This window comes from Gopherus evgoodei, chromosome 2 (assembly GCF_007399415.2).
Source record: "Gopherus evgoodei ecotype Sinaloan lineage chromosome 2, rGopEvg1_v1.p, whole genome shotgun sequence".
In the NCBI taxonomy this organism is placed as follows: Eukaryota; Metazoa; Chordata; order Testudines; family Testudinidae; genus Gopherus; species Gopherus evgoodei.
Genome location: NC_044323.1, coordinates 190554674 through 190575380, shown reverse-complemented (window position 1 = coordinate 190575380; position 20707 = coordinate 190554674). Strand labels below are relative to the sequence as shown.

General features: G+C 39.1%; 1 protein-coding gene across 3 annotated transcripts in view; it reads left to right on the top strand.

Moving 5' to 3' along the window:
- The window catches only part of ATP9B (ATPase phospholipid transporting 9B (putative)), a 322516-nt gene that overhangs the window by 54712 nt on the left and 247097 nt on the right, over nucleotides 1-20707 (top strand). For all 3 annotated transcript variants that reach the window (XM_030552602.1, XM_030552603.1, XM_030552601.1), the window contains exons 3-5: nucleotides 4152-4302; nucleotides 7244-7357; nucleotides 17263-17371. In XM_030552602.1, the coding sequence (XP_030408462.1) occupies nucleotides 4152-4302; nucleotides 7244-7357; nucleotides 17263-17371 (374 nt within the window). The remainder of the gene's footprint in view (nucleotides 1-4151; nucleotides 4303-7243; nucleotides 7358-17262; nucleotides 17372-20707) is intronic.

Genomic DNA, 20707 nt, shown 5'->3' with positions numbered 1-20707 from the left:
ATCATCACGGACCTATTCGAGCGGTTGGGCCTGATGATCAGTCTAGAGAAGTGTACTCTAGTGCCCACTCAAAGAATAGAATTCATTGGGGCCATTCTAGACTCCAAACTCGCAACAGCCTGCCTTCCGCTACCCCTGTTTCGGACACTAGTTTCGGTTATAGAAAGCCTCCAAACTTTTCCGACGACCTTGGCCCGCACCTGCCTCAGCCTTCTCGGTCACGTGGCTGCATGCACTTTTGTAACCAAGCACACCAAACTACACCTGCGTCCCCTTCAAACCTGGCTCACCTCAGTTTACTGCCTAGGCACAGACGCCATAGACATGTTTGTCACCATTCCTCAGAGTGTTTTAGGCTCCCTCAACTGGTGGCTAACACCTTCCTTGGTATGTGCAGGAATGCCGTTCCAACCGAGACAGCCTTCAGTATCCCTAATGACGGACGCATCATCTCTCGGCTGGGGGGCACACCTAGGCCATCGTCGCATGCAAGGCCTCTGGTCATCTCAAGAGCTAACGTTGCACATAAATGTCTGGGAGCTGAGAGCAGTCCGCCTTGCGTGCCAGACGTTCTAACATCATCTGCAGGGCCGTTGTGTTCTAGTGCTTACGGACAACACAACAGCAATGCACTGCATGAACAAGAAGGGAAGGACTCGATCCTCCCCCCTTTGTCAGGAGGCGATCCTACTGTGGGAATTTTGCATAGCCCACTCTATAGACCTTGTAGCGTCCTTCCTCCCAGGGGTCCGGAACACTCTGGCAAACCACCTCAGCAGATCCTTTCTCTCCTATGAGTGGTCGCTTCGCCCGGACATTGTACATTCCATCTTCCAGTAGTGGGGCTTTCCCCACATAGACCTCTTCACTTCCCGCAACAACTGGAAGTGTCAGAGGTTCTGCCCCTTCCAAGGTCTCGCCCTGGGCTCAGTATTGGACGCCTTCCTAATCTCTTGGGTGAACCACCTGCTTTACGCCTTTCCACCCTTCCCGATGGTGCACAGGGTTCTCGTAAAGCTTCGCAGGGACAGGGCTCGACTGATCCTGATCGCCCCTGTGTGGCCCCGACAACACTGGTACACCACGTTGCTGGACCACTCAATAGCTAACCCGATCCCCCTGTCCCTTCATCAGGATCTGATAACTCAGGACCACGGCAGGCTTCACCACCCAGACCTGCAATCCCTCCATCTCACGGCGTGGCTCATGGTTAGCCCAATCGGAGTTACGCTGCTCTGCCCCGGTGCAAGAGGTACTCCTGGGTAGTGGAAAATCTTCCACTCGATCTACTTACTTGGCCAAGTGGAAGCGGTTTTCCTGCTGGTGTCAAATGCAGAATGTTGCACCTACGGAGGATCCCATCCCCACTATTTTGGACTACCTCTGGTATCTTAAACAGCAGGGCCTTGCTATCTCATCTTTGCGAGTGCACCTGGCGGCTATTTCTGCTTTCCACCCCGGAGAAGGTACTCACTCCGTCTTCTCCCACCCTATGGTCTCGAGGTTCCTCAAAGGCTTGGAGTGTCTATACCCCCTAGTATGTCGCCCCGCCCCTTCCTAGGACCTCAATTTAGTCCTGATGAGACTTACGTCCCCTCCATTCGAGCCATTGGCAACCTGCTCACTCCTATATTTGTCATGGAAAACAGCCTTCCTTGTAGCCATCACATCGGCTAGGAGAGTCTCTGAGCTTCGGGCTCTGATGGTGGACCCACTATACACGGTGTTCCACAAGGACAAGGTGCAGTTACGCCCACATCCGGCGTTCCTCCCTAAAGTAGTCTCGGCCTTTCATCTCAGCCAGGACATATTTCCTCCCGGTCTTCTTCCCCAAACCGCATACATCTTGTAGGGAGCAGCAGTTACATTCGCTCGACATCCGTAGGGCGCTCGCCTTCTATATCAACTGAACGAGGCCCTTCCGCAAAACGCCCCAACTCTTTGCTGCAGTGGCGGACCGAATGAAAGGCCAACCCGTCTCTTCTCCGAGGATTTCGTCCTGGGTAATGGCGTGCATCCGGACTTGCTGCGATCTAACTCATACCTCTCTGGGTCGTATTACTGCACATTCTACCAGGGCCCAGGCTCGTCGGCCGCCTTCTTAGCTCAAGTAGCTATTCAGGAGATATGTCGAGCAGCTACATGGTCTTCAGTACACACCTTTGCTTCCCATTATGCCCTGGTGCAGCAATCCAGAGACGATGCAGCCTTCGGCTTAGCAGTTTTGCGTTCTGCAGTACCTCACTCCGACCCCACCGCCTAGGTAAGGCTTGGGATTCACCTAATTGGAATGGATATGAGCAAGCACTTGAAGAAGAAAAGACGGTTACTCACCTTTGTAACTCTTGTTCTTCGAGATGTGTTGCTCATATCCATTCCAAAACCCACCTTCCTTCCCCACTGTTGGAGTAGCCAGTAAGAAGGAACTGAGGAGCGGACGGGTCGACAGGGGTATATATTCAGTGCCATAACAGCGTCACGCCAGGGGGCGCCCAGCCGACCCGTCGGGTGTTGCTAGGGTAAAAATCTTCCGACGAATTTGCACGCGGTGCGCGCACACCTAATTGGAATGGATATGAGCAACACATCTCGAAGAACAACAGTTACAAAGGTGAGTAACTGTCTTTTTCATTTTAAGTGTAAAACTGGGATGTTGTAATGCTCCCCAAACCCAGTATTTTAGACCCAGATAATTCAGAGTTAAGATTATGCTTAGGGATGTCTAAACAATAAATTATTGCAAGCAATTGAGTATAAATCTACAGTGTTCCAGCGTGCCATACACTGTCTGTATGGACTCTCTTTCTGCTCACTAAAGTTCCCTACTGTAAACAAAGCACACTAGGGTACTTTCAGTGCGTGGTAGCAGATTTCACACAGTCAAGTAGTGTGCGCCATGGTGGAGTGCTGTAGATTTGCTCCCCAGCTTGCTGTGCACTAACTCGCCATGCAGACAAGACCTTAAAAGAAATCCAGAAATGCACACAAGCAACCTTGACCCCTGCTTTGTTAGAAATACCATGAGATGAAAAAATGTTTTAAAAATTAATCTAATCTGGGAAAGCAAACACTAAAATGTCTTGATTGTAATCATCTGGTTATTGCATACCATCATTCCAAGGCAGAGTTAAGGTTGTTTAGGTACCTCACTGTACATGCCTACTTTAACAGGTTAAGATTTCTTTTAAATGTAACTATAAAACTGAATTTCCCTACTACAACGTACCTGTAATGTGTTTTACCTTTGAGAGTACATATCAGTAACTTAACTCCATTTTAATGCAGTTTTTTTGTGTGGGAATATGTTATTGTATTCCAGGTTAGAAGTTAGCTAGTATGGAACATAGCCAGCAATTGGCAGGGAGAGAGCTGAGACTGAATGAAGGAAAGACACAACTGCATTAATTAAGTGAAGGGATTTTTAGGGTATTAGGTTTGAGACAGCTGTGGTGAAGTAATTACTCCAGCACACTAAAAAATTACTGTCCTCTGAAGAGTTGAGGGTGGCTGCCATTAGAAGAAGAGGAAAATGCCATCTGGAAAAGCCCTGTTTTTTATGGTTATACTTCAGATGCACAAAGCTACCATTTTTGCTTAATTCAGTCTGGTTTCTAAACGAAACAAAAAGCCTGGGTTCATCAATCAACTGGACTTCTAAAGCTGCTAGCAGTGAGCCCTACTTGTTCATGACTTGGCTTATATGATCTGTCACATTTAGACTTAAAAAAAAATTTAAGAAATATGTATAGCAGCATGAATGAGTAAAAATCTCAGCAGAGACAGTAACTAAGCTGTATTTCAATTACAGCAAAAAGATCAGTTTTTAAAAATCAAAATCTAGAGTTCATTTCCCTGAGAGAAAATGAGTAACAGAATAAACAGATTTATCTTGGAAAGCCTGCTGTTAAGAAGGTGATAGCAGCAACATATAATTTATACAGATAAGGCTAAGTATTAGAAATACTCTACACCTGCACTAGATATTGAAACTATCAACACTTTATTTATGATATATAGACATAGGCCAGAATTTCAAACCTGAGGGCCTAAATATATTCTCGTAACTTCAGATTTCCAGGTTTGAAAATATTGGCATAATATATAGAATAGCTTTTTAAAAAATTAAACCAAATATTTCTTGTTCTTTACAGTTGCTGTGACTGGCTCATAAACATTTGCCGAAGAAAGAAAGAGCTAAAAGCTCGTACAGTATGGCTTGGATGTCCTGAAAAATGTGAAGAAAAATATCCAAGAAATGCTATAAAAAATCAAAAATACAATTTCTTTACATTTATACCTGGGGTAAGGCTACTACTAATTGCTTGAAAGTGGGCTTAGTTTATGCTCCTTATGATATCTTAAAAAAAAAAGTCTGAAAAAATAGATATTCTTACCTACTTCATACTTTCTGTATTTAATTTCTCATTCTCTTTGTTAGTGATGACCCTTACATGAGTGTAAGACTTTTTGTTTCTAATCTCACTGTGTTTTCAAAGTGGCACAGATTATAGAATTGCAATTTGCGTGTAATTCAATGAGTCCTGTAGCTAGAATTCCATGCAGCTCTCTAAAATTCAGGGATAAATGTTCTTTTGCCTTTCTTTATACCTCACTAGAAGTTATAATCCTCTCTGTGTTACCACAGCTGATTGTGTGGAAATGATTATTTTGTCACAGAGGGTTGACTTTAAATGAGAAATAAATAGCTGAAGGTTCATGCTCTGATGCAGAAGTCTTTAACAGCAGTGAGTGCATATAATAAAAATGTAATAAATATAAATAAAATAGTGAAAATTTTTCCATTTAAATAACAGGACTTGGTTGCTCTTAAATTATTTTAAGGACAATGTTAACAAAACCTAGTTTAAAATTAACGTGCTGTCTTTTCAGATCTGTTTTTACGTATTATGGTTTTAAAGTACAGAATTATTTTATACATTTAATGCACCTTTTAAGTACTTTTTGTTATTGCAGACTGGAATGTTTGCCATTTTATTTAAAAACAAGGGTCACAGTGTAGCTTTTTTATTGTTTTTTTGTTATTTAACAGAGTCAATTTCAGTGAATTCTTTGCCTTCAGTGTTCATTCTTTCATAAATTACAAATTGACTTTACAGATGTTTTGAATGTCTGTTTCATTGGTTTTTGGATTTTTAAAAGTTTATCAGTTTTGCTGAAAATACAATTTTTGAGGAGAAATGTTTCAGTGACTAAAGGATGTTAAGCTTTTACTAATACATTTTTCATTTGTATGGAGTCCTTTTTTTGTATCCAAATTGTCTTGTAGGTTTCAATACAGAAATGTTTTGTCCTTTTGAATTTAAGTAATCATACCTGTTTTGTATTGAGCCTATACCTCTAACCATAGTCATCCAGTAGCTGGCAAATGCTTGATATCCAATATTAAAACTCAAAAAAGTAATGGCTCCATAATTAAGACCCATCTTATTTCAGGGTAATAAAATGTCAATTGTCTAATGCAGATAAATATTCTCATCTTTACTGAATCAATCCAATGTTTTCTTCCTTGGCTTAAATTATTAAATACTCAGATTGGTTACACAGTGTATGCTTTTCGTAAGGGTCACAAAGTTCATTAAGTATATGGTAAGCTATTGATTGTTGTGGTTAAAAATATATATGTATATTACTAAGACTGTCACAAGGCATGTTCCTGATGCCTGTAAAGGTGACCCATATTTTGCACTTACCTGTTGAGGGAGATAGCACAGTTCAGGTTCTTCTCCTAAGAAGATATGGTACTTCGAAATGTTTTATAATTGCACAGTAGGAATCCTATTTTTATATATATATAATAAAAGAAGAGTAGCAGTTTTTTAACTGTTAATTTATGCTAATAGGCACTTTAAATAAACCACTGGTGAGAAGAAAAAAGCTAATCACCCTGCCAAGATTAATTTGTGAAATAATTCAAACATTTTAGATATCAGAGGAAAGTGTTTTATCGTGAACATAAATACAGTATCACTCCAGCATAGCTATTTATCATTTTAACAATTACAGCACTGTACGGTACTGTGAATAATTTATGTAACTTTTCTCTGTAAGCATTAGTAATATTCATAAGTTAATAATAAATGTTGTACTTATTGAATGACTTCTGCTGAAACTTCCATAATGTTGTAGTGCGTCTGATACTTAGTTGTAATTGTACTATTTGCAATCCCACCACTGGCAAATATGGTTATGGTTTATTAGTTTCATACCGAAAGTAAATATATTTTGAATAATTTACCGGGCAAGATATTATCAGTGTTTTACTTTGACTTAGCAAAGCAAAAAACAAAATAAAACAAAACCACTCAATATATTCCTCATGAGAACCTGTGTTGTGTCATGTATATTGTAATAAATATGGACCTAAATATTAAAGCTTCTAAATTTTACGTTATGGTCATCTTGTTACATTTACGCAAGGCCAAGAAGTGTCTCATAACATTTTCATGACTTCCCTGGATAGTCTTGTTCTTATGTAATTTCTTTCTTCTGCCTATGATGTTCTTTGCTTGGAGAGGGAACCTGAAAAGAGGGGATAAAGATAGCTGAACACCATGTTCATGCTCACTAGTTCAGTTCCCACTATAAATCAGCAACCTCAGGACTATTGTAGCTAATAACTATTCCCAGAGGCTTTTCTGCCTACTGTGGCTTTTTGGAGCACAGTAGTGTTTCAGCCAGGATGCTGATATACTCCCTGTGTTGGGACCATAGAGTTACTGATATGCAAAATTAGATCACCCAAACAACCTTAATTTTGCTTTGTATTGATACCATGAGGAAAAAGAAACTGTCTTTAAAAATCAGTTTAATTCAAATTTGGACCACAAACACTAAAATGCCTTAATCATAATTGGTTTTTGAATGTTGTTGCTGTAGGGCAGATTGCAGATAGTTTGAGTTAATTCGAGGGCAAACCATTTTACTGTAATTTAATCCAGATTAGATAGATGGAGATATACTAGAGATTATTGAAAATAATACATCTTGAAAATTCAGTGATTGTTATGCCTGTGATTGCTGCTGTTTATGGGTTGTGGGGGAAAGTAAGTAATTTTAAATGATTTTCTCTGTACATAATGGTTCCTATAAAAAGTCATAATGAACTAATTTTATTAAACACACAGTATAATGAAGTTATACTTATGGAAAAAGTAACAATTTTTCATGTGCATTCCTGAAATAAAATTTTAAGTAATTTTTTCTGTTTTTCTTTTATTTTTAGGTTTTATATGAACAGTTCAAGTTTTTCTTGAATCTCTATTTTCTCGTCGTGTCCTGCTCACAGTTTGTACCAGCATTGAAAATAGGCTACCTGTACACCTACTGGGCTCCTCTGGTAAACAAAAAAGCTGATATGAGATAGGCTTTAGTATTAGTCTGCTTTTGATTTTAGAATTGTATTTATAAAATTTAAAAATTATTTTAGATGCTTATGTTCTAATATGGGAGGGAGGCTGTGGCGGCAGGGTGCTTAATTGTTTGTTTAAACTATATTATGGGCACATGTTCCCAAAAGTATTTCTGGCTCCGCAGGAGCTCTATAGCTCCTGTGTGAGCTACTTCCTTATCTAAATTGTTAGTATTCCCTGTCTAGCTGGTGGTAGCTACTGAAATATGAAACAAAAACATCAGTTTGGTACATTAATTTTGTTTTTGACATTTTTATCAAACACTGGCTGCAAAACTGATATGTATAGTATTTTCCGATGTTCTGTAGTTTTCATCTGTATGAGAGGCACAATCAGAAGTTTAAATTCTTCCATCCCTTGAATGTCAGAATCTTCACCATTTTCTGTCTCCACCAGCAAATAGAGGCAGATAAGATGTTTGGCTCTTTGACTCAGGACTGCTCCTCAAGAAGAACTATCCAGAATTCTCTTCCTCCAAACTATACAGATGGCAGAATCAAGGTCTCCTTTTGTAGCAGGAAACTTCACAAGATTTAAAAAAATAACTACATTTCTCTCTGTTCCTTCATTGGCTTCAAGATTATTCTCCTTGTAACTGTTACAATCCACCCCCTCCACTTCCCCCAAAAAGGGGTTTGCAAGGAGGATTTAGTGGGTGGCTCCTCCCTCAGGATACAGCTACCTTTCGACCTCCAGATATAACTCCCGGATCATGTACGCATACTCACTTTAGCTCAGAGAGAGCTAGAGCAAGTATGAATAGCAGTGTACCCATGATAGCATCGGCAGGAACAGCTGTTTTGAGTACGTACCTGCAGGATTGATGTGTGTTTGTACTCAGCACAGCCATTTTCTGTGCTACTATGATTACGTTACTTTTTATACTTGCACTAACTCTCATCAAGCTCTTGCAAGTATGTATATGCAAACTGAGAATCACGCTCCTGATTTGTAGTGTAGGTGTAGCCTAAAGCAAGCAGCAAGGGAAGACTGAATGCAAGAATTGTTAATCCCCTCGTTAGGCTCCTGGGGGCAAAGACGAAGCTGCCAGTTGGGGGTGTAGGCAAGGTCTGTTTTTGAGGCAGTTGAGAAGGCTGCAAGGGAACTCTGCTTGCAATTTGTGTATGAGCAAAGCTCATACCAAGATGGTTGAACGGGCTTCAGGAAAGCTCCATTCTGAGACTAGACTTCATTCATCCAGAACCAAGTAACAGTGGGCAGGAGGTTCAACTGATTCAAATTACATTCCCTGGAGGATGAGTATGCCTTCTCTCCCCTTCTAGCCTCCATGGGTCCCACCAAAGATTAAAAAATGCCTGCTCTTTTCCTTTGGGAAACTTGTAGGGAACATCTTTCTTTGATAAGATAACAAGCCTTGTGGATAAGGGAGAAGCGGTGGATGTGATATACCTAGACTTTAGTAAGGCATTTGATACAGTTTCGCATGATATTCTTATAGATAAGCTAGGAAAGTACAATTTAGATGGGGCTACTATAAGGTGGGTGCATAACTGGCTGGATAACCATACTCAGAGAGTAGTTGTTAATGGCTCCCAATCCTGCTGGAAAGGTATAACAAGTGGGGTTCCGCAGGGGTCTGTTTTGGGACCGGTTCTGTTCAATATCTTCATCAACGATTTAGATGTTGGCATAGAAAGTACGCTTATTAAGTTTGCGGACGATACCAAACTGGGAGGGATTGCAACTGCTCTGGAGGACAGGGTCAAAATTCAAAACGATCTGGACAAATTGGAGAAATGGTCTGAGGTAAACAGGATGAAGTTCAATAAAGATAAATGCAAAGTGCTCCACTTAGGAAGGAATAATCAGTTTCACACATACAGAATGGGAAGAGACTGTCTAGGAAGGAGTATGGCAGAAAGAGATCTAGGGGTCATAGTGGACCACAAGCTTAATATGAGTCAACAGTGTGATACTGTTGCAAAAAAAGCAAACATGATTCTGGGATGCATTAACAGGTGTGTTGTAAACAAGACATGAGAAGTCATTCTTCCGCTTTACTCTGCGCTGGTTAGGCCTCAACTGGAGTATTGTGTCCAGTTCTGGGCACCGCATTTCAAGAAAGATGTGGAGAAATTGGAGAGGGTCCAGAGAAGAGCAACAAGAATGATGAAAGGTCTTGAGAACATGACCTATGAAGGAAGGCTGAAGGAATTGGGTTTGTTTAGTTTGGAAAAGAGAAGACTGAGAGGGGACATGATAGCAGTTTTCAGGTATCTAAAAGGGTGTCATCAGGAGGAGGGAGAAAACTTGTTCACCTTAGCCTCCAATGATAGAACAAGAAGCAATGGGCTTAAACTGCAGCAAGGGAGATTTAGGCTGGACATTAGGAAGAAGTTCCTAACTGTCAGGGTAGTCAAACACTGGAATAGATTGCCTAGGGAAGTTGTGGAATCTCCATCGCTGGAGATATTTAAGAGTAGGTTAGATAAATGTCTATCGGGGATGGTCTAGACAGTATTTGGTCCTGCCATGAGGGCAGGAGACTGGACTCGATGACCTCTCGAGGTCCCTTCCAGTCCTAGAGTCTATGAGTCTATGCCTCTCATTTCTCACTTTTAAGTCTCTGTTGTAACTCTCCCCCGTGTTCCCTAATGGATTTGGCCCAAGGACCAATAAAGGAGAAGGCCACTCAGCAAGCTTTTAAAGGGGCAGCACAAAATTTCAGTTTTCCTGTAAATTAACCTATTCCATTACCTTCAAAACTCCCGTTGATGTCTTAAAAAACAGTCAGTTTTCAAATATTCTCTAAATCTGAGGGGAAATCTCTGAAGTCAGGGCTTGGATTAAGATAAAGCAGTCACTCATTTGGACTTCCCAGAATTAAGGATGCATAGGGCAGGGGATCTGTCTTTGCAGGCTTCTGTGTTTTTGGAGGAAAAAACACACATTTTTGTTAACTTGAGAAAGTCCTGTAATGCCTCTTCATCCAATATAAGAATGTGGTTGAGGAGGGACATTTATTTTATATTAAGGCAAAATGTCCTAACATGCAAATTCATAAATTTCACATGCACTAAAAGACTTCATTGCTGTTCTGTAAGCAGAGCCTGCTATAGCCTTGTTAGTCAAGGGGACAGTGCTGTACCATATGAAGTAGTACTCCTTGGGAGTACTCCTTTTTTAGGAACTGACCAGAGGAGAATAGGATCATCATTCAGACAAAACTTGAATACATGAACTTCAACCTTGGCAATATTGGCTATGACCACAGATTATGCTGGACTGATCTCTACTGGAAGGCCATTATAACAACCCCATGCCTCGTTATGTATATTTTCCTAGTAGCTCCCACTGGGGCCAGGGCTTAAACTGACTAAGATTTACTCTATGTTGTAGAGTTTATAACATAGTGGCCCATGATGTAGCTCTTCATATGGAAATGTGTTTTGCAGTCATCATTTGATGTCAACCTTATAAATCATCTGTTGATAGGCTCTTAGGGGAGTAAAGATACAAAGCAGTCATTGAGGCCAGGATGTGGATGAGAAGAAGGGAAAATAAAGGCCTTCCATTCAGTGAGAGACTCCAGAGTATGTTACTTCATTAGGCATTTCCTTTGAAATTGATGTTCATCCAGTGTTGAGAAGTTACATTAGAAAGAGACCACTGCAGTCATTTCTGAGAGTTGGAAGACTCCAGCTGGGCTTCCATGGGAAACTGTTGAATGTGATCTGTTCTTATTAGCTTTGCGTTTCCCTAATTCTGAGGATCCTACTTTTCTAAGAAGGGAAGCTTCAGAATGGCCTCTATGTGGAAAGCTAACATCTTGGGAAAATCAGTGTTTGAGCTATTCAGAAAAGTAGATTCAATAGAACTGTGTCTCACTAGTCCCTGGGACACAAAGTTCAAATAAAAGCAAACCAACATCAGTAACAACAAATCTTTTTATAGTATCAGAATATGAAAATTGTAATAGTTCATCTCTGACACACTGTAATAATGGAGCTAGTTTCTTACAGAATGGACATTTTCAAAAGGGCACCAGTGCCTCAGTGCTATCAAATGGAAGCAGTGACATGCTGGCTGTCCTAAATGAATTTCAGTAGTAAATACTGAAAGTAGTAAATACTGAAATCAAGTGTAACAGCAGTTATCCTCCCATGTTTTCATATTCTGAGTAGATCTCCAGGGGATTATATTCATTCTAATTACAAGAGAATCTTTAGCTCTGCTACAATGAAAAACATTTCCAATACATTTTAGACTCAAGTTTCCACACAATATTCACAAATACCCTAGTCACTTCTTTCTTGAAGAGAAAGAGATACACATTTATTCTTATCTGGGTGACTTCACCAGGATTCCTTCACGGGTCACTGTTATGCTAGACTTAGCATCTGGTGCTCTGTCTGCAGGAATAAGGCTTTAAGTGAACAAGGGGAAGAAGCATTTTCAGCCTTTTAAATTCAGTATCAGAGCTGTCTAGTTACTGTTCAAGACAATATTTATTTCAGAAGACAGACAGGAGAAGATTCTGATTTGTTATATGTTGGTACATCTCTCCTAACCTAAAATCCCTGATTCAGCTCCTGAGCTTGCTGGTCTCATACATGAATACCTGCATAGTTACTGCTTCACTTCCAGCCTGCAATTGCTGCAGATAAGTATATAAATATCTTGGGCTGGAGCTAATATTAGCATCTCTTGTTAAATTCCTCCTTAAGACTATTCAACATCTGCATAGCTAGTCATCTGTGTAGATTACCAAACTCTAGGAAAGGGAAGCACATCTGTACTCATATGTGATACAGTGGGTGTGATATAAGAAATACATGATGTCAAGTATCAGAGGGGTAGCCGTGTTAGTCTGGATCTGTAAAAGCAGCAAAGACTCCTGTGGCACCTTATAGACTAACAGACGTTTTGGAGCATGAGCTTTCATGGGTGCATCTGACGAAGTGGGTATTCACCCACGAACGCTCATGCTCCAAAACATCTGTTAGTCTATAAGGTGCCACAGGATTCTTTGCTGCTTTTACAAGAAATACATGAGGAGAGTATAAACTGTCTAGAGCTGTTGTACTTCTCTGTTTGCAGCAGATGATGCTTCAGAAACCACTCCTTAATAAGCTGATATGAAGACTTTAGGATTGCTCAGGGAAGCAGTCTTGATCATGTCCTGAGCAGAAGCTTGTATTCTATCCTTCAGGATTTTACACGTTAAAGGAGAAGAAAAGTCATGGCCAATTGGTTCAGCATGATACACTTAGAACCAAGGGAATGGAAGATGGACTAGTTATCTTTCCAAGTATCTTAAGTCAGGTTGAAAGCCCACTGGTTAATCTTATGTCCAAATCGGGCTAGAAAACCAAAATACTATGTGAAGAAGGGACATCTAAAAGTAGATCTCATATCTTCAATGACACTAACATTTCCTTTATGCCTCTCTCTCTCCATCAAAACCATTGAGGGTAAAGGTGGCAAAAAGACTGCAAAAGGACAGGCCTTTTCAATGACCTTCAGGTTCAGACTCATTTCTGGATTAAATGAACCTTTGCTGAGATCCAGAGTCAAAAGATTATACTATGGCAGAGGCCTACTCTACACTAAAATCCAGTGCTGCTTAAACTATCAAGTTAGATGCTGGGAGGAATAAACTATAGTCACTGATATTCTAAGAACATGAAATATCCTCTAACAGTTCAGAGGAAACTTGCAAATGACCCTTATAATTGCTTTGATGAGGTCCAGATATGGTGTTACAAGATATACACCAGGGCAAAATCAGCTAAACAAAATTCCAAGGTTTTTATAAGTTGGTCTGGCCTTGGTCTTTGGCAAGACAAGGCTGCAGTTGCAAATATTGCACTGTAAGAAAGTAAGGAGAATCTCTGATCACCATCACATAAAGTTTCTCAGAACTACATCTCTAATTAATCCTCCAGTAATTCGCCAATTCCTGACATGATCTTGAAATGTGTGCTGCAGGTGGTCATAAAACCATGTTTCTAACCCTTATATAGTCGGTATTACTCGACCTCTTTTCACTGAAACTATCTTGTTTATTTACCACCACCTCAGTCAGGGATGTTTTTGGAGCTTGACATGGTCTCTATGGAACCTCAGTTATACATATTCTACCAAGGCATGTTAATTCTTCAAACTGACCAGGCCTTCAAGTCACTATAATCTTCAACATATTATAGGAAGAAGTATTGTCCTCTGTCTGAATCCAAACATCATAAGGAATTGGAAGGGCATAAGTTAGATGTGAGCAGGGTCATCAAGGAAATAAAAGCAGAAGCATTTAAATCCTCAAAGCACATTACTACTCATCTGTTCTGTTTGTACAGTGCCTAGAACGATGGGGTCCTGGTGCATGACTAGGGCTCCTGGTACTATAGTAACAAAATAATAAGTTGTGTGATCACTCGCATCTTACCGTGAGATCTATAAGGCCACCATGTGATGGTCTGTTTGCACTTCTCAATTGTCTTATCATCTGCAGATGTAGAGTTGGTAAATGGGGGTGCCTCCTTAAGTTCTTTTCCAACTTCTGCATAGCTCAATTGAATCTTCCGTCCCTAAGGATGATTAACATGAAGGCAGTCTGCTGTGGAGGGGCCAGAGAAAATTTGTCTTATCTATGAATTTTCTTTTTAGGACTCTCTATGTCAGACAATCTGATCCTTCCTTGAGGATTACAGTATGTTCAGTACTTTGTGTGGCTGCTGCTCACTTGTTAAGTAATTGAAAAAGGGGAGAATATATTCCTCTAGGAAACCCTTACATTTCTTATCAGTTTCCTGCAAGTGGTTCGCATTGATTTGCCCCTCTTAATATTTACACAGTAAATATTTTTGAGCTTTGGAATCTTTTGTGTGGAGGGTTCTTCCTGAGTGGTGGATATAAGTCTGGGCTTGAAGATACAGTATGCCTCCAAGTTGGTATGGAATGGGGAATACCCCGCTGTGAAGACTGTCTGACACAGTTAGACAAACATACTTGACTGGTAAGACACAGAATTTTTCTATATCAGGTCTTCTGGATAGTGTTGGTTTTTGTTTTTAATTAAGGAAAGCCCCACTTGCAGTAAACTTTACAGCTAAAGAGAGACTATTACTATTGTTTTGAAAATAGGTAACCTTTAATGCTTAGGAGGCTAAAATATTTTCTATAGCTATTTTTTCCCTTTTAATATCCAAATAGGTCATTTTTTTCTATATCATCTAACAGATCGCCATGGTCACTTAAAGATGTACACACTTGACAAACCAAAACCAAAATTATAGTATGGTGTACTATATATACCGACTTCTGTTTGCTCTTGCAACTTCCATTGATGTTCTTCACCAGTCGCATTGGTTGGACATAAACGGACGCTACATGTAAAGTGTGGGCTGTATATAATCTTAGTTATACATATAAACTTTTCTTTAGCAGATTTCCCCCATTTTCGTTTTACAGAATGACTACTTGTCATGATATCCTTAGGAGGTTTAATAAGTATTGTCATAACACGGTATGTAGAGTTCCAGAAAAATCCAATTCTAGCTGAAATGTCTGTCTTTCATGTCTATACAAAATGTCCTTAACAGGCAGGAAAGGTTAAAATTTTCTCGCTATCTTTTAATCTTGGTGTTTAATGCCCTGGGTGAGCTAAAACGAGTAGATTTGAAAGTATCAATAGCAAATTCTCTGTTACAGGTACACGATGTTTTATTTTAATTATGTAAAATGATCTCTCATGAAACATTGCTTCCAAAAAGAAAAAGTAATACATTAATATGATGTGGTAGGGCAACAGTCTGTAACATCAAAATAATAATGGCACTCTCTTATCCCCAATTCTTTGGACTTTGGGCATTAATTGAAAGTTAAAATCTGTATACAAAGAATTCTACATAGAGGGCTTGATAGCAATGTAGCTTGTCAACTACATAAAAGACTCTGGGACATTTTTAAAGTATGATTGATCAATCTAAACAATGTGTGTACATTTCTAAAGGAGTGTGTGTGTTGAGAGGGGGAAGGTAGGGGTAGGAGGGAGAGGGCGGGGAGGGGGGCGATTCCTGAGGAAAAAGGTTGAAATTCAGTATTTGATGTTTGTCTTTGGGTGTTTTTGGTAACATAGGTCATATGACTAATTAAGGGTGCTAACTGGCAAGTCAGGTTTAAATAAAATTAAAAATAAGGTTTTGGTAGTATAACAGTTAGGGATTTGAGCTAAGTGCCAAGTATTAAATGTAAATACATCTCATGATTCATCCCCTAGACTGTTCTGCCTTTTGTGTTTCCAGAGATTATACTGGCTGCTTGTAGGAGTCTGGTTGGCACTACCGCTTCATAGCTGTGAATTTACTTGGGGTACTCCCCAGATTTGAAGGCTCTGCGGTCAGGAGTTTCACAAAACTTAAAATGGGTATTCACCCACAAAAGCTCATGATCCAATACATCTGTTAGTCTATAAGGTGCCACAGGACTCTTTGTCGCTCTTTATAAAACCTAAAGAGTCAGCCCTGTTTCAGTGTTTGGAGGACTGTGAATAGCCAGTATTAATTTGGAAAAATTAGTGACAAATTTTCCAATTTAGCCATCTGTTTACTTCAGTTCACCTTTTTCTGCCTATCTTTGTAAGAAAAAGGACAATTAACTTTTTAAAAAAAAAAAAAAAAAAAGAAGCAAGATGAGATTATCCCTATAACTGCTATAGGTAGGCTTGGCAGAATTTGATTTTTAATTTTTTAAATAATTTTGCTGGATAATATCAATGTTTATTTAAGCATGTTGAATTTTTTTTTGTCTATTTAAATTTTCAGTTGCAGGAAATTATGGGGGGCATAAAATAATTTAATGACTGTAGACATCAAGATTCAAAAAGTTAAAAGCTTTCAGAACTGTTGAAACAAACTGTCAGCATCGCATGTCAAAATATACAAATATCCTTAAATCAAATGCTAATAAGTTTTCAGGCAAACTTGCAAAAACTGCTGTTTATCTATACTTCAGTTACTATTGATGGAAGTGTTTGTTTTTCTGTGTGTTTATGGTACAGTCAACATTTACAGATTTTTGCTGATTAAAAATCCTTGCAACCCGAACTATAGATTCCCAAAAATCACTGTGTGAGGAATGCTTCTTGGACGGTAAAAGCTGTCTCAGATATATATAATATAAATAAATGCAGTGGCTTATTTGAAAGATGTTAATTTATTCTAAAATACAAGTTACATCTAAAATTTCCCCCTATAGTGCATATATATAGTTTTATATCATTTGTAACTTGCTGTAATATGCTAAGAAATGAAAATTGTTCAATAAATTTGGAGATGTACTTCACACAATGCACAGTCAACCTGTGGAACTCCTTGCCAGATGATGTTGTGAAGGCCAAGACTATAACAGGGATCAAAAAGAACTAGATAAATTCATGGAGGATAGGTCCATCAATGGCTATTAGCCAGGATGGGCAGGGATGGTGTTCCCAACCTCTGTTTGCCAGAAGCTGTGATTGAGGGACAGGGAATGGATCACTTGATGATTACCTGTTCTGCTCATTGCCCTTGGGGCACCTGGCATTGGCCACTGTTGGAAGACAGGATGCTAGTCTAGGTAGACCTTTTGTCTGACCCAGCATGGCTGTTCCTATGTTTGTATAATGTTTTAACTTTATCTCAAGTTTTAATAAGTTGTGTTTCTACAATAAAGATTAACTAGATAGACAGAAAAGGTTTAAAAAACCCTGGACTGTCAAAAATGATGAAATACTCCATATATACGTTTTTCTCCTACTGTCGTTCCTTTTTATGTATTTTTAAAATTTTTTTTCCATTTTGGGAAATGTGTTATATCATTATATTTTGAACAGGGATTTGTTTTGGCTGTCACAATGGTGCGTGAGGCAGTTGATGAATTTCGACGCTATCAGCGAGACAAGGAAATGAACTCTCAGTTCTATAGCAAGCTTACAGTACGAGGTTGGTTAAAAACATTTTTTATTAGTCATAACTATTTTATAATCCACACCTGTAGTTTTGAACTTGGGCTAAAACAGTTTTTAAAATAACAGAATCGATGATAGTTTTTTGAAATGTTATCCTGGTAGGAATGAATTCCATATAATCGAACAAGAGATGTGCTTAACGGAAACAAAGTGTTCATTTCTGCTAGCTGAATAAAGCATGCAAAACTGTAGCTGTTCCAGAAATCTGAAGGCTTTTGTTAATAGCAACTTACATGTGCTATACATTTTCAGTTGTTGCATGAGGGAAAATAATTTTTTAAAATGCTCTAACACTTTAAAGTGCAGTTCTTCTCTGAAATAAAGTAAAGAGCAACTAGTCACTACCACTGCCTGGCATGCAGCCAAGGTTGAAAGGAATTTAAGAATGAAGTGGCTAAGCTGCTAACAAAAATACAGTTTCGCTAATTAAAATTTACTGTCTTCCAGCCCTGCTTCCAGGTAAAGTACAAATGTTTGACCTATGTTTTTTAAAAAGCACTGGAGGTGATTCAGAGAATTAGATCGTAGAGGATCAGTAATGAGTATATTGGCTGAAATATCTAAAAATAGAAATATAAAACTGCTATATGATCACGATCACACGATGGAGTAAATCAGCAGTTTCTGAAAAGGAAAATCATGTCTTTCTAATCTACTAGAAACCTTTAAAACATATAAGTAAAATATGGATAAAGGAGGACAGGGTGGCATAACTGTTTTGGGCTTTCTGAAAGTCTTGGCCAGAGTTCCTTACAAAGGCAGGTAAAGAAATGAAGTAGTCGTGAGGGGAAATACAAAATGCTATTGGCGACCAAGAACTTGTTTAGTAACAGCAGTTTAGTCATAGCTAAGTTTTTTTTTTTTTTTAGGATGCATCCCATCCAACCAAAACCTTAAAAGCACAGAAATAAGAAGTTAAGCGTTCCTTTCCATGTTGCCAACAGTGCTTCTGGTGAAACACTGAAAGACTCCACAAGGCTCTTGCTTTCAGCAGGTACCCAAAAATGTACCCCAGATTCACCATGTGTTTTGTTCTGGGATAGGTCACAGTCCAGGCTCCCTGATGTATGCTGCCCCTCTCTTGCAAGGGGGGAAGCTGCTCTATGCCTATCCTCTGTGACAGGTTCTCTGGGTTCCCCCGACTGAGAGTCACCTTATTACCCACCCCCTACCAGCAGCATGATGGAGACTTGCTTGTGGTTAATTGGGTGTCTGTTCCCTTATAACTCCAGCCTATTAGCCACCCAAGTACTCTCTCTGGACTATGACAGTCCTTACTTTGCCATGCAGATTAACAGTCAGTGTACCCCAGCCTCCGAGTCCCTTTGAGGAGCTCCCCTGTAGTGTCCAGCCATTTCTTCACTAACACTCTCAGAAATACCAGGTCTGCTGTACTCAAGGGAACAGTATACATTCCAGCTTGTCTGATTCAACTCAGAATCAGCTCTTTGCTTAATACCAGAGCACTGAGATATATTTATGGTGAAAACAAGTTTATCATCAAAGATTCAAGAGGTAGTGAGTAAGGATAATGGAGAAAAAAGTTAACATATAAAACAAAATCATAACATGCTTTTTAGAGATTAAACTTTATTAGGTTAATCTTCTATCTAGTTAAGTTTATCTCACCAGAAACCTTCTGCAGCATCTTTAACCACAGCTGGTTGTGATCCCATTTTCATAAATGTTAATACACTGCCTGTTTAATTCCTAGATGCAGAATGTCATCTTTGTTCCCTAAATATAGTCCAGCAAACTATTTGAATTGTTTCTCAAAATAAAGTTCTCGTCCCCTGCTGTGTCTCCCTACCTGTTAGTTCCTTTTTTAAAATTCTTGCAATGTTTCATCTGCATCTAGCTTAGAAGGGTGATGGGAGACCCACTGTGAATGAGACAATACTTAATTTACATTTTGACAGACAAAGGTACATAAACATCCCTTGTCTGACTGAAAACCTGTTTCACCTCCTCTACTGTGATACAGAATCCAAGAGCATACTTTCAGCATACATAGTATCATTTTGCAATGATATGAATAACCAGTGTGACCCTGGCTTTAATTTAAGACCTTAGATGATATTCTTTAGTAAACTAGAACATACAAGTATTAGGATATAGAATCATAGACTTTAAGACCAGATGGGGGCTTTGTGATCATCTACTCCAGTAATACTCAATTAGCTTTATCACAGGCTAATTTGAGAATTTTATGATGAGACACAAGCCATTTGCTGACAAAATAAAAAAATAAAATTAAAGATACACAAATTCAGTGGCCAATAAAGACTTTGTTTGCAACATAAAAGATAGAGACACTAGTACTTAAAGAAGTTTATAAATCAGTATTATTACCAGTGTTTGTGGCAATCTCTAATGGGAGGTGTGACATTGATCTCTGGCAAGCTTTGTGAAGAGTGGTTTTTAGGAGGTCAGGACAAGGCACATGAACTGGTGAAGATGCGCATCTGTCAGGTGATTACTATGTTGTTGTTTTTTTATAATGTTCGTGGTAGAAAATCCAGATTTGCAGAGGTACGTTGATGTGAACATTGTTAAAAGATAGACGGCTAGATTCTGGCTATTCTGAAACTGGTCATTATATTGAGTCCAGAAATCATGAAGTTCTACTTCTCTGAATTTAGTCTTCAAGATATCTGAGCCATGGAGCCTTAAAATTTCTAATTGAAAGGCACCTTCATCAATTGAATCGGAATGTTCCTTGCTTCAGAAGGACAAGATCTATTGGCAGAGACAACAAATGAATCAAAATATAGAAGCAAATTGTTTGAAATTTTAAAATTCTCAAATAACTTTTTAAAAATTTCGATCAGATTGTTTAGTAATTCTTGCATCATTTTAATTGAAGTTGCATCTGTCACAACAACATGCAATGTAGAAATGTGCAACATCTTTCCTGTTAAGTCTACCTGAAAGATTTCAAGATTCCTTTGAAAGGCACACACATTTTCAAACGAGATCCCTGATATTGCTTGTATGGCCTTGGAGCTGCAAGTTGAGTGAATTCAAGTGACCATTAAAGCACAGAAAAGCTGCCTGCGACATAAAAGGGACATTGTTCGTAAATTCCGGGAATTCGTAGACCTTGTTGGTCTTGTGGTTTGAAAGAAATTTGATCATTTATTTTTTAAGTGCACAAAACTTCTGCAGCAAGTGCCTTCTACTTAACCAGCAAATGTTGCTGTGCTGCAACAGGTCACTGTATTTGGCTGAAATGTCTTGTAAAAGAGCTTTAGAAAGACAGTGTTGCAAGCTAGAAGTTGAGCATATGTAATTCATTAATTTAATCACA